Consider the following 15,125-nt stretch of genomic DNA (forward strand, 5'->3'; position numbering starts at 1 on the left):
TTGTATCCATTAAGGCATTAAGTATTTTATGCTTTAAGGCCTCCCTGGTGGCACAAGGGGTTAAGCACCCCACTATGAAGCAATCCACAGCCTCTGAGTTTGATCCCCAGCCAGCCAGAGAGTGCCCCACATGGCGAAGCAGACCTCTCCTGTCTCACCTGCTGCTCTCCTCAGCAGTGTATGTCAGTCAGTCTGCCTGTTCTGTTCCCCACTCTGTCTCTGGTGAATCCTCACCCCCCGCATCTCTGGCCTGTACCTCAGATCTTGTATGCATAAATAAAACAAATCTTAAAAAAAAAATTTCATGCTTTAGTTCTCAAATGAGGTATGGTTTTTTGAATGGTAGATTAATCTTGCACTGGTAGAATATGCACTGATAAATACTTGCTCACTATTTCTTCATGTCTTTTTTTGTTTCTATCTCTCATGACTGTCTATAAATTCAATGATGTGTCAAGTGACAGTTTACTTAATATTTATCTATAGTTCTTTGAGACTTTTTTCTTTAATTTGGTCTCTGTGTTCTTTAAATTGTTTTCTTTTAGTTTATCTTCAAATTTACTGACTCTAAATTTACTGACTCTAAATTTACAGCCATCTCCAATCTGTGGCTAAGCCCATCCAGCAAATTATCCAATTCAGTTAATTATTATACATGGGGCAGGTAGAATGTGTCCCTGCTCAAAAATTTTTTCCATGCCTTTATCCATGGAAGCATAGAATGAGTATGTTACACTATGTGACACAGATCAACCCCAGCCTGGATGTTGGGACTTTATTAGCAAGCCTCCAAAATTGCATATGCCAATTCTTTGTATTAAGTGTCTTTAAATATCTGTCTCTTGGGTTATGCTTATCTGGCTGGATTTTGACTGATATAAAACTTTTAAACTCAAGAGTTTTTCTTCTGTTCCTTTCTATACTTTCCATTTCTCCTATTCATTAACAATTTTTCATTAAAGTCTAACAAATTTATAACAGATGCTTTGGAAACTTTTGACAATTTTGATGTCATGGTCAGTTTCTACTGATTGCTTTTTCTCTTAACTACTGATCATATTTCTTTGCACTTCTAGCAAATCTCACCCAGTATAGCTTCTGTCTGGTAGATATCAACTTTTTTCCTTTTTCTGTCTGCTTTTTACCACTCACCATACTTTAAAATAGCTGTGAGTTTTTTCTTGTTTGGGAAGGCCAAGTTTTCCACTAATGGTATAATCATTATTTGTAGGAAGGCTAATTTGACCAAACTACTCCACCAGTACTAGGTAGGAAACTCACCTAAATGTTTACTATTTCATTTTACCTTTCCATTGACACTATTTTCCCTAGGTTTTTTTTTTTTTTTAGTAGTTACTGAAGATATTACAATATTCACCTTTATATTATCAAAGTCTATGATAAATAATGTAATGCTACTTTACAAATTTGTGGTTCTATTATCTCCCTAATGCATTTTTTTTTAAGATTTATTTTATTTATTTATACAAGCACTGGGTACAGTCAGAAGCGCGGGAGGGTGAGAGAATTCACCAGAGCCAGAGTGGGGAACAGAACAGGCAGACTTGACGAAACACACTGCTGAGGGGAGCAGCGGGCGCAGCAGGAGAGGTCTGTCGCGCCATGTGGGACCCACGCTGGCGGCCAGGGATTGAACCGGCGCTGCAGAGGCTGCAGGCAGCTTTGCAGCCCAGCACTCAACCACTGCGCCACCAGGGGAGGCCCTCCCTAATGCACTTTAAATAAAGAAATCATTGAATGCAGTACTTCAGCATTCTTTTTTTATTTTTATTTTTTAAGATTTATTTATTTATTTATACAAGCACTGGGTACAGTCAGAAGCCGCAGGAGGGTGAGAGAATTCACCAGAGCCAGAGCAGGGAACAGAACAGGCAGAAGAACTGAAGCACACTGCTGAGGGGAGCAGCGGGCAGCAGGAGAGGTCTGGGCACCATGTGGGACCCTTGCCCAGCGGCCGGGGATCAAACCGCCGCTGCAAGGGCTGCAGGCAGCTTCGCAGCCCAGTGCTCAACCACTGCACCACCAGGGGAGGCCCAGCATTCTTTTTTTAAATAGAAAAGATTATTAGTGCCATGTCTAGCATTCACATTTAATTATTATATATCCTGTGACCTGTAAGTATTTTCTGTTCAATTAGCAGTTTGTTATTGGATTATTGCCAATAATAATCTATCAGACATATACCAGAGCATACATTAGAGTTTTAAAAAGTAAGTGTGTTACTTGGAATCCAATGTTTGTTTTAATTGTGAAAACATCAAATCCATGTCAAATCAGCTCTACCCAAAAAATATTCATAAAGAAAATAAACTCTGCAGTGTATTAACCAGCAAATGGAAAAATTCTTGGGATTAGGTCAAGACACTTACCCCTCTTCGTTTTCTTTTAGTAAGCGACTGGCAATTCGGATCAGCATGCAGTAGGCAAATTGTGATTTCAGACCAGATTTAGTAAATTTATTCAGCATCTTAGACACAGCAAGGCGATCATTCTTTTTAAGATGATATAGGACTCCCAATGCATGGTACTAAAGAACATGAAAAAGAAGGCAATATACAGAACGCTGAGTAGAAGGCAGACAAAATGTACAGCAAAACAGAACTGCATAGATTTCTAATAAAAAGATACCATGTCAAATGTATACAAACATAAGTATTTTTTCACATACAGCCAAGACTCTTTAAGGATGAGTTTCTAATTGACCCCTAAATGTTGTAAATTCAGATTGGACAAGTATCAAAGAGGTGACAACCAATCTGCATATGATTCTAGCAGGTTCAACATCACTTGCTACAACCTTAATTCAAAGGCTCTCAGTCCAAAGCTTCACCAGAGCTAAAGGTCTGTTTTAGTGGCTTTAAGTCAACTCCAGCCATGTTAGTTGTTACAGGATTAATCCGCTAAAGTAGGCTTAAGGAGTATAATTATCATGGCACTTTGTGCAGAAACACAATGATCGGAGTTAGGAGGGTGAGAATATTTCCCAAGGGAAAAATTACTACTCTATTTCTTCATAACAGAATATGTTACCACAAGCAGCTATAAACACTGAGAGGGGAAAAATAAGTACCCTCTCAAATACAAATGGGGTACTTTATATAAAATTGCCAGTTAAGAAATTAATCTTGTTCCTTTTAATAAGGAATCGGCTAATGAATATCCAAAGATCTCTCCAACAAAATGATTTTAAAGGTCACAAAGTAAAAATTACTTTTCAGTTTTTATGTCTAGTATAATCAAGACTGTAAATGTGGAATTGGACCTCTTTCACAAATTATTTTTCAAATAAATGGCTAAATGCATTGTGAAAACTTCTGGAATAAACATCTCAAACTGCCACTGAATAGAACAATCTTTCCCAAATATTCTTAGAGGGGATCATCTAGATTCTACAGACACTAGTAGGCCTGTGACAGTAATCATAATTAGTGGGGTAATAGGCACTAGTAGGTTGCTCAATATGCCAAAGAATTTTCCTTAATTAATGCTGATCTGGGAATCAATAAATAAATTGACCCTAAAACATTGACTTAAAGATTATCATAAGAACATAACCTTGTGTGAAAAAAATGACAGTACCTGGACCATAATATTATCACTTGAAGCAGCTTCTTGGGCCTCATTGACCCATCGCTTAACCACATCATAGCTTATCTTCATCATGTGCTAAATACAGAAAAAATTGAGAACAGATAATGCATGGTCACCAGAAGTTTAGAAACATTAGTTTTATTGAAACCCACTAACAGATATTTGCAAAAGAAACAACTAATGCTGTGGCTTTATAAGTTTATTTCACATCTGAGGCAACTAATAAACCAGAAATACTTTCTCCAAGATCCCTTTGCAAATGTAAATACCTGTTTGGGGGGAGGTATGTAAAGAAGTAGTGAGAAGGAAAAGACAGGAAGACAGGGATGGAGAGTTAATAGACTGGTATCTAAATAATGTTAACATTATAGGTCTTCCAGGAAACTCACCTGGAAGAAAAAAAAAAAGAGTACCAATATATATATATATACACACCCAGCTGTAAAACTGGACCAATTATACTCCAGAACCAAGAACTCTAATAATTTAGATTATCTACCCCAGTCACACATTAACAATCAATTTTAATCAAATACATTGTGATACACTGTAATGAATAAATTTTAGTTTGGTGGAAAACATATTACTAAAAGAAAGACCACTTCTGGGGAGGAAATTTAAAAGTAGGACAAGAGACTTTTAATTGAAGGACACAACTATAGACACAGGGCATCAGTAAAAAGCAGAGGACAAAGAGCAAGAGATAGAAACCTAGGTCATACAGGAAGATTTAAAGAAAAAGCTCAACCCTCAGTTTCTTCCCTGTCCCCCACCCCTACTGTGTGTACAACAGAATATTCTGATTACCAAATCTTTTCAAACATGAAAATGTCACGATTTTAACTTCCTGTTCAGATAAAGTAATACAGATGTATACATTTTTTAAATGTCTCAAGTATGAGTAGAAAAACAGTGATTGTTTTTCCGACTAGAAACTGTATCATGCACAGGAGCCAGCTACTTGATCACTTACTAAGGAAGAGACCAGGGCTGAACTGGATACACTGGACACTTTATCCACAATGGCCTGCTTCATGTATCTTTCAATGGCCTGCAACATTGTTCCCTAGAAATATCCATAAAGAAAAAAGCTATTGAAGCAACATTTTCATGCAAAATGACCATTTCAAAATAATTTACATAAAGTCTTATTTGTTTCAGTGCAAATATTTACAATGCATTAAAAAGACTATCATATAATAATCACATCCCATAAGGCAAAACCACGACGACAACCAAGCACAAGCTTCAAGGAAGAACACACAAGAGTTTATGTAAGAAAGAAAAATAACTGTTAAAATAAATTGTCTCAACATAGAGAATCCCCATCTGGGGGAAATAAACAGTATAGACAACCAATCAGGGATGTTATAAAAGAAACCACTACACAGGGATAGAAGCAGATTTTGAAGTCCTGAAGTTACTTCTACATGAAGGGCATGTATTTTATGTTTCCCAGAGAGTCCCGTAAATCAAATATAATCCGATTATTTTAGAAATATTAGAAATCAAATGTGGAATAACATACTCAGCCCTCAATATAAAATTCTCTGAAAATAAAGTTCCTTTTCACTTGAGATGGAAAAGTCCAGCAATGGGAAGGTGATATCAGATGTGTAAACAGACCAAGATCAAAGGACGAAGTCTTATTGCCAGCCATGGCATCGTCCATTCTTAAGCTATCAATTAAATGTTAAACGCATAACAAAATAGATGAGCAGCAAAAAATATGAAACCATTTTTAAATTATTATTAAACCATTTCTATTACTCCTTTTAGGATCCAGATTTACACTGTTCAATCTTCAAAACGATAAAATTACAAATATATACATAAAACATATCCAAGCATAAATAGAACTAAAATATGATTCAATTTGCTTGGCAATGCAAATGTCCTTGGTTTTTAAATGCCATTCATTTTAACCTTTCCTACTCAAGAGTCCTGAGAAAGGGACAGCCTCACATATAGTACAGCCTCACCCCTTCGGATGCAGCAGACTAAGTCAAGGTTAAATACATGACTCAGACCTAGGTTGCTGGGTAACAGCTAACCAGATTCTCTCTTAAATATTTGAGGAAGGGGACTTGAGTCCGGTAAGTAACGGATCGTAATAATGAATATCTGAGAAATCTTGCCACTGAGTTCCACAGAGGTGCTCTATTGCATGGTCTGGCACCTGCTTTTAAGCTGTACATCAAATTTTGAAAAATCTACATCCTGTAAAAGTTATTTTTAAAGCTAAATTTGAATGGGCTTTTGTTCCTGCAAGCAATGAGCCCTGGCTATGACGAAAGTCCATGGGGTGAACACAGAAAAATAGACTAATTAAAATACACAAAAGGACGCAATAATCTGAAGGAAAAAAGCCTGGAGCCATAAAGTGGTCACGTGGTCACGTTTCTCTCCTGTTGAAGAGTCACAAGGTTAGACCAGGGAATCCTGCAAGTTTTACATGGCCACTACAACGTCCCCTTTGAGATCCCACAGTAAAACAAAAACAACTTACATCAGTGATTCTGCAGAGCGCCCTTATGGCTGGGCCTCGGTACACGTCTTCCTTTCCAGTCATGTCCTTAGTCAGACTAAGAAAAAGCAAATCAGTTAATGTGAGAGCAGTTAGAGTAAATCTTATCCCCTGTCAAGGCCACCCCTAGCTAATTCCAACTGTCCCATTATCTTTTTTTTTAAGATTTATTTATTTTATACAAGCACTTGGTATAGTCAGAAGCGCAGGAGGGTGAGAGAATTCACCAGAGCCAGAGCGGGGAACAGAAAAGACAGACTGACGAAATACACTGCTGAGGGGAGCAGCGGGCACAGCAGGAGAGGTCTGCGCGCCATGTGGGACCCTTGCTGGCAGCCGGGAATCAAACCAGCGCAGCAGAGGCTGCGGGCAGCTTCGCAGCCCAGAGCTCAACCGCTGCGCCACCAGGGGAGGCCCCCCATAATTATCTTAATGCAGCTATTGATCAATGAACATCTACTATCTTCTTTGTATAAATATTAAAACTATAGGGCAAAAGACCATCCCGATTCTAAAGATATAACAATGAGCAGAACAAAGTCTTTGCTTCCAAGAAGCTTATATTCTAGTAGAGTTAATTGTCACCAGAATAAAATATATAATTTCAAAAACTTAATTGATACAAAAATAGACAATGATAGAGCCCTAGACCCTAATTTAAAAAACTCATCAGACTAAACATATCCTAAAAGAAACAGGCGAAAATGACAAACTCATGAGCTCTCTCTCAGGTATGGCTTCCTAAAATGACAACTGTCAATGCCTTCATATCCTATGAACTTCAAAAATAGGCAGAGGGATGTGTAATGGGCAACAGAATTTCCTGTTCATACTTTAAAGAGTTTTTATTTTATTCACCCTTTTGCCCTCTCTTGTCATCTGTGCATTTATACTACCCCCAAACTATTTCTATTTTGTCAATTTTAAAAATAATTCATTCACATGAGTACATTTTAAGAATATTACAAAATGTAAAGTGTAAGTCTCCTCTTACGTAACTTAGTATGTAGTGTCACTCAACTAAAGACAACCATTGTAGATAGATAGCATCACTTAAATTTTCTTAAGGAATTTTAACACATATTTACAACCAGAGACTTATTAAAAGGCAAGTCAATGGCTCTCTAGTCTTGTGGCACCTTTCTTTTTACTTCATTTGAGAATCTTTCCATATCTGCAGATAGTCTTAAAATTTTTAGATATTTATCTATATATTCTTATATATCTAAAATAGCTTTTTAATATTGGCACCAGTTTCCACTGTTAGGGTGTACATAATTTATTATGCAGGTTCTTTCACAAATATTTGCATTTATCCCATAAGATAAAAAATTGAAGCCTGACAAGTTTTGTTCTTATAAGGCCTCTCCTGTAGGTTCATAGATGGCATGCAGGCAGTCATGGACAATATATAAGCAAAGAGATGTGGCTCTGTTCCAATAAAACTTTATTTACAAAATGAGGCAGCAGTTTTTTGGCCACGGGTCAGTTTGGCAACTGCTCAGTACTGTACTTCTGTCTTAGCTTGTGCTGCCCTGACACTATGTATAGGAATGTCAAGGAATGTGCTTGGGGGTGTCCCTCTGCGAGGGGATAGGGAAATGAATAGAGAAAATTAACACACAGAATTTTCCTGGAGTGGGTTACTGCCATAGGCAACTGCTTATTTAATGCCTGTGGCAGTTAAATGAGGAGCCCTATGACATACATCTCAGAGCCAGAGTAAAAAACTTAACTCTTAGCCCCTGCCTGAGAATTAACCCTCCAGTATGAACGCCCCCGTTTTTTTAAACCGAGTGGTAATTTATATACAATAAAAATGCATAGCTTAAGTGTTCAGTTGGGTGAGTTCGGTAACTGCGATCACCTCTGTAATCTCCACCCATAGTAAAATACTAAATGTCTCCATCACCTCAAAAAATTCCTTTGTGCCCACTTTCAAACAGTTTCCTCACCCATTAGACTTCAGTTTTCTCTCACCTTAGATAAGTCTGGGCAAGTTTTAGCATGTATATGAAAAGAATCATCCCGAATGTCTTCTTTTGTGTCAGCTTTCTGTTATTCCAACATAATGTTTAAGAAGTTTATCCCTGTTGTTATCTGAGTCAGCACTGTTCCTTTTTATTGCCGAGTAGTAGTCCACAGATTTGTTTTTCTACTTTGTTAATGTTATCACCAAAGCTACTACGAAATGTTTGGACAGTGTTTTCTTGACCACATAATTACATTGTTCTTGGGTAAATAGCCAGCAATGAAATTACCAGTTGCAAGGTGGGTATATGTTTAACTTTATAAGAAGCTGCTAGGCTTTTTCCAAGGCACTCAGAACATTCTACATTCAAACCGAAAATGTTGAAGAGTTTTAACTATTGCACAGCTTGGTATAGGAGCAGGCCCTGGTCTCATCTGGCTTGTTTTAACCATACTCTAATGGTATGAATGATATCCCATTGAGGTTTTGTTTCCCCGCGACTAATAATTATTAAGAACCTTTCCATGGGCTTACTGGTTGTTCATACTCTTCTGTGAAATATCTGCCGTCAGGTTTTAATATCCCGTTTCTTACCAAGCTACACAACTGTGTAACAGTTTTCCATTCTTGCTATAACAAATGACAAGTGGTGGCTTAAAACAACAAAAAATTATCTTACTGTTCTGTGGGTTACAAGTCCAACAAATACCTCACTAGGCTAAAATCACTGTCAGCTGGGTTGCATTCATCTCACAGACGAAACGCATTATCCCATCTCAAGACCCACCCCCACCTCCAAAATTTCAACACATTATAGCACCAACTCAAAGTCCAAAAACTCCAAGTCACACTGCAGGGAAAATGGAGTTAACCAGGCTCTTTTTTGCCTTTTGCCACTGGCCTCTAAGGCTGCCACCTGCGGCCTTGCTTTCCTCCAGGATTTCATGGCCCACACGTGGTACTGTGTTGTGAGGGGGCGCCTGGGAGCATGAGCACAGGGCACACTGCCTGTAATCATGGACACCCACCCAAGAAGCTGAAGGGCATGAGCCCAGCGCACCTGTAAGTACCGGCACCGGGGCGAGAACACGGAGATCACTAAGAGCGAGAGAGGCCAGAGGTTACTCGGGAGATGCAGGGGCTGGGGGAGTTGATTGCATGCCTGCCTCCCTGCCTGTTGGTCTGCCTAAGTGCATTAAAGGCCTGTCAAATGTACGAGGGCTCCAATATTCCTTCATTTGCTCGCACGAATCCACAATGAGCCTGCGTGCCTGCCCTGCTCCTGACTGCCCCGACACCCACCCACTCAAAAGTCCCAGTCTTACCAAGTGATCTAAACAAGGCATGGGTGAGACTCTGGGTATAATCTATCTAGAAAATAAATTCTTGCTCCCAAAATACAAACTGGGGACTACCACAGGATAGCAGTTACAGAATCCCCATTCAAAAGAAAGAAAATTGAAGGGAAAAAAGTCACTAAGCAATTTTGAAGTCCAGCCAGGCACAGTAGAAATGGTTCAAGTCCTGGGCAGAAATTTCTATAGTTCTCAGCTCCACCCTGCACCTCTGCCCTCACAGCCAAATTATGAGCTTGCTCCTCTGTCCTTAGGGCCAAACTTCCTTTCACAAAGCAGTACAGACTTAAAGTCTTAGTTTCCTGCCCGTAGAAATTTCAGGTTCTGACAGCCTTTCACCGCCCCCCGCCCACCCAGCCCAGTCTGGTAATGTTTCCGCTGAAATGACTCTCAGGACCCTTGAGGAGTGGCTGGGGACTCCAGCAGACAACAAACAACAGTCCTCCCTAGGTAATCCCATCTCTAGTTGTGGCTTCTGCTTGGATGCTGAGGGAGTCTACCCAGTCACACCCTTGTGTCTTCAGTGCTGTTCTGAGTGAATAAACTGACCTCTTGCTCTTTCTAAGGTTTTAGCAAAAGGCGGTATAGTGACTCCTGTAACTTTTTCCCCAGAGCATGCTTTCCAAACAGTGAAGCTCTTGATGGTAGTGTCCGCTGCCATTTTGAGCAGCTGAGAATTTTTAAAATCGGGAACTCCTGGTTCTTGTTTACAGGTCTCTCCTCAAGTCACTCCCCTACTCTCAAATTTTACAAGTAGCAAAAACAGACCAGGTCACATCGCGACACTGCTTGGAAAGTTCTTCAGTTAAAATCCAAGTTCACTGCTTATAAATACTACTTTCACGTAACTGTAACAAGTCCACCCAGTTTTCTGACACAACAGAACAAGGGTCCAAGAGTCCCCCTTTCCTCCAGTCTCTAACATTCCCCTCACTTTCTTCTGTACTCTCCCCAGCCTCAATGTCCACATTTCTCCCAAAACTGTTTGCCACAATGAGTGTCCTGAGGTGATGTTTTCTCTAACCTGCCCCCCACTTCCTTCCGAGTCCAGTACTCATTAGTATCTAATGTCTGTTCAAGGCAATGAAGGCTTTTCTGTTGTGTGCCTCAAAATTCCCTTAGCATTTGCTCATTGCCTGATTTACAAAGCAATTTCCACCTTTTTAAGTATGTTACAGCAGCACCCAATTTCCAGGTACAAATCTGTAGGGTTTTTTTTTTTTGCCAGCTTTACTGAGAATTAATATGTAACACAGTAAGGTTGAGGCATACAGTGTATTGATTTGATGCACAAATATTGCAAAATGTGTTCACTTTCCATTTGCTGCTGTAACAAATTTCCATAAACCTAGAGGCTTAAGACCACATTTCTTTATCTTAAATGTCTGTAAATGACAAATCCAACAGAGGTCTCGCTAGACTAAAATCAAGATGTCAGCGGGGGGGGGGGGGCCCTCCCTGGTGGCGCAGGGGTTAAGACGCAACCCACGAAGCAATCCGCAGCCACCGCAGCAGAAGTTCGATTCCCGACCGGCCAGGGAGAAACCCACACGGTGGGACAGACCTCTTCTGTCTCGCCCGCTGCTCCCCTCAGCAGTGTACTTCGGTCCGTCTGCCTGTTCTATTCCCCACTCTGTCTCTGGTGAATCCTCTCACACACACACCCCCCCCCCCGTGCATCTCTGGCCTGTACCCCAATTCTTGTAGAAAAATAAATAAATCTTAAAAAAAAAAAAGATGTCAGCAGGGTCATATTCCTTTCTGGAGGATGTAGGAGTGAATAATTTTCTTACCTTTTTCAACTTCTAGAGGCCACCCTGGGCTCACGGTCCCCTCCACCTATCTCCAAATCCACCAACAACACTTCTCTCTGTTCCTGCTTCCGCCATCACATCTCTTTACTGACCCTTCTCTGTTGCCCTCTTCCACTTTTAAAGACTCCTATCTTTATATTGGGCCCACCTGGAAAATCCAGGCTCCCTCCTCTGCTGAACAGCAACTTTACTACCCGATACTCACAGGTTCCAGCAATTAGGACAGGGCGATGGGGCAGGAGGATAATATTATGCTGCCTACAATAGCTACGAAAGTCAACTAGAAAATGTACTTAAAATGATCTAGAAGCAAACCATAACCAAGATGTCCTAACAGGACTCAGGGAAGTATAAACAGCTAAACAAACAAACACCTTCAATTAGTACCTGACTAATCTATTTTTAATGTTTCCAATATTTGATGAATCCAGCAATCTAAGTGAAGATTTTCTGTTTCTTGGCAGGCACCGTTAGCTAATTCAAAACCCATTTTTAACTCCTTCTCCATTGTCTGTCCCTAATACTTGGACAATAAAAGCTAAATACTCACTTTCCTGGCCTCCTAAGGATAGTCATATAACACCACTCTGCCAAATGAAATCTAAAAGTTGCCTTGGGAAAAGCTATTGCATACCTGATAAAAGAGGCAGATGGCGCTGGCCTTTCCTGGCCCCCTTCCCAGCACCCCTCCCACCTTGAATGGTAGATTGCCAGTAATTTAGGCATCTATTTTGCAAAAATGTGAGGATGTCCAAAAGAATTCAAGAGATGCTAGTCCCAGAGCTGTTAAGCTACTGAACCAACACCAGTTACACGATGCCTATTTTCATTTCAGTGACTATTTGCATCTGGCTATGTTGTTTTCAGCTGAAAACGTTACCAATTGAAATTACATTCAACACAACTGCTAGTTAAACAGAAGTCCCCTCCTCCAGAATTTGTTTTGCCATACAAATACCAGATTCACCTGAGTTATAATTAATAATTAAAGTAGCAACTTTTTAAGAAATAACATTTGCTATATATTTTAGAACTCAAGTTATACATACTCATTCTAGGATATTTGGGAATTATCACAATTTTAAAGAAAACAGTAACAATCCAAACACCCAGAGAAAACCTCCTGTAATGTATCAGTGTATTTCCATCCATATATTTTTATGCACATATGAAAATTAAAGGTATTTAAAGTGATAATATGTTGAATACAGACTTGGATACAACTCCCATTGAACACTGTATTGAGATTTTTAAAAGATTAAAATATTTCATGATTATAACATGGTTAACTAAATAATTATAACAATGACAAGTCTTTATCCTTTTTTTAGTGTAGACAGTATTGTAAAGAACATCATTTTATACAAATCTTTCTGTGCTGAATATTTTGAGCACAGATCTATAGATGAGGTATTAATGGGTGAAAGGGATAAACCCTTTCAAATATTCCACAAATACTGCCAAGTACTTTGCGGAAAAAATGAATCTATTTATTTTTCTACCCTCCTTTTCCAAGAATGTCAGTCTCCCTTGCAAGTATTGGCTGCTGTACCTTTTTTGCCAATTTGGTGGGTAAAAACATTGTAATTCATTTTTGAATTTTTAATTTGCACTTTTGGCTACTAGTGAGAAGAACTATTTAAAGATTTTTAGATTCTTTACATTGGTTATTTTAGGAATTATCACTTGGAAAATTTTAAGTATATGAATTCTTCACATACGATAAATGCTAGCCTCTTGATGTATTGCAAGTATTTTATTGCAGTTTATTATTTTCTTCTTAGTTTTGTTTATGTATCTTTATGAGCATTTTAAAATGTAACCACTATTCTTTGTGATGTCTTTCTTTGCTTTATCAGGTAAGGATAGTTTTCACGAAATAATAATCACATTTAAGAAAAGAAAAACTCAAGATATTATATTCTTTTAAAATCCTATTGAATTTTCAAAAAAGTAACTTTAATATAGAAATAAAACAATAAATATGCTACTAAATATATAAAGAGCCCACCATAGGTTTTGACCATTCACATACCTGCTTGTGACAATTATCACATCTTCAGAGATGTTAGCCATTTCTTTGATGGTAAGGTAACACATTCTTCTCAATGTTTGCTGAAAAATTATTTATAAAATGCAACAGATTATTCAAAAGAAAATGAGTTTTTAACTACTTGAATAATCCAGAGACATATTTAGAAAGTTAATCTTTAAGTTTCTCATCTACCCAAGAATTTTTTTACTATCTAGATGAAAAAATACGCAGAATACTACTATTTCCTAAACATAAGTTACTGATTCACTGACACTGGAAAACACCCAGATGAAAACTCAAAAGTTTAGCTATTATATAGGTCTCCCGCAGAGAGATGCAAACTTGGGACTCTGACAGCGTGAGTAGAAAGACATAGGTTTCTAACACGCTGAAGTCTTGTCCTGGAAAATATAATTTTTGGAAAATATATTTTTAAATCTTTTTTTTAAAAAAAAGGATTGGAAAGATGTGCAAACTGCATTTTTCCTTAGTTCCATAAGTACAGATAATGAACTTTAAAGTATTATGATTGTGTAACTAACTTCCAATTTCAATGATCAAGTTTCTAGATGGATAGCTGGATGCAAAATAATTGTTAACAGTAATAAAGCTTCTTTATCCTTCCCTCCTCATATACTATGGGCAATGGTACCTCTTGCCTATCCAGCCTCATTGTCTATCAAGTAACTTCAAATTTCTTATAAGCAGTGAGACCTGAATATGTCAGACCCAACTCCAGAGTCCAAGTGGGACCCATCTCCAGAACCCAAGTGGTAGAGAAAATCATCTGAGAAAACCATGTAAAAGTGTGGAGCAGATGATACTTATACAAAGCTACAAAGACGGAAAAAACAACAACAACAGAAAATGAGTCAAAACTTCAGAGCTAAAATAATTCCTTTCCTCACCCCTCAATAAAAAGTCTACCATGAAAAATTAGCTAAAGCACAAAACATACGGGTTCAATATTATTGGCCATCAGGAAAATACAAATTAAAACCACATATCAGATTATTACCTCACACCCACCAAAAATGGCTAAAATCAGAAAGAGTGACAGTATAAAGAGTTGGCAAAGATGTATTCCTAACCACTAAAATATAGTGCCTAAATAAATACACTAATTAAAATATGAGCAAAGTTAATGTGAATATGTAGCCAAGGGCAAAAATGAAGGGAAATTCACTGGTGCCAAAAATGAAAAAAAAAAAGCAACTCACAGTCACTCAGAGCCAGAGTCTTACCAGCATGGGAAAAGGTATTTGAGTCAAGGAAGAAAAGATCCTAAAAGACAGGTTCTTCAGCCATAAGGAATATTATTCTATATAATAACTCAGTAGGGAGTGAAAAGTAAAAAAAAAAAAAAAAAAAAAGGTAAATAGTAACAAATATCATGTATTGGTGAAAGAGTAGACAAACAATTTAATAGAACATAATAGAAACCCCAGAAATACACCCACATTAACATAATCAAACTGCTCTTGGGCAAAGGAGCCAAGGTCACAAAATGGAGCAAAGACAGTCTCTTCAGCCAAAGGTGCTGGAACAACCGAACATCCATATGCAGCAGAAAGACCTTGCACCTTGCACAAAAATTAACTCAAAATGGACCATAAAACTAAATGTAAAATGCAAACTATAAAACTGCTAGAAGATAGCATAAGAGAAAATCTAGATGACACTGGGTATGCAGATCACATTTTAGATATAACACCAAAGGCATGAGACATAAAATAAAAAAGTTAAAACTGGACTTTAAAATGTTAAATTTGGGCCTCCCTGGTGGTGCAACGGTTGAGCGCTGGGTTGC

General features: G+C 38.3%; 1 protein-coding gene across 2 annotated transcripts in view; it reads right to left on the reverse strand.

Moving 5' to 3' along the window:
* The window catches only part of COPG2 (COPI coat complex subunit gamma 2), a gene marked incomplete at both ends in the record, with an annotated part of 91,551 nt that overhangs the window by 64,712 nt on the left and 11,714 nt on the right, over nt 1-15,125 (reverse strand). For both annotated transcript variants that reach the window (XM_084229600.1, XM_084229599.1), the window contains 5 exons: nt 2,391-2,548; nt 3,601-3,687; nt 4,586-4,678; nt 6,122-6,197; nt 13,316-13,395. In XM_084229600.1, coding sequence (XP_084085726.1) covers nt 2,391-2,548; nt 3,601-3,687; nt 4,586-4,678; nt 6,122-6,197; nt 13,316-13,395 — 494 coding nt within the window. The remainder of the gene's footprint in view (nt 1-2,390; nt 2,549-3,600; nt 3,688-4,585; nt 4,679-6,121; nt 6,198-13,315; nt 13,396-15,125) is intronic.

The sequence above is a fragment of the Talpa europaea genome (assembly GCF_964194135.1).
Source record: "Talpa europaea genome assembly, chromosome: 3".
Lineage (NCBI taxonomy): Eukaryota > Metazoa > Chordata > Mammalia > Eulipotyphla > Talpidae > Talpa > Talpa europaea.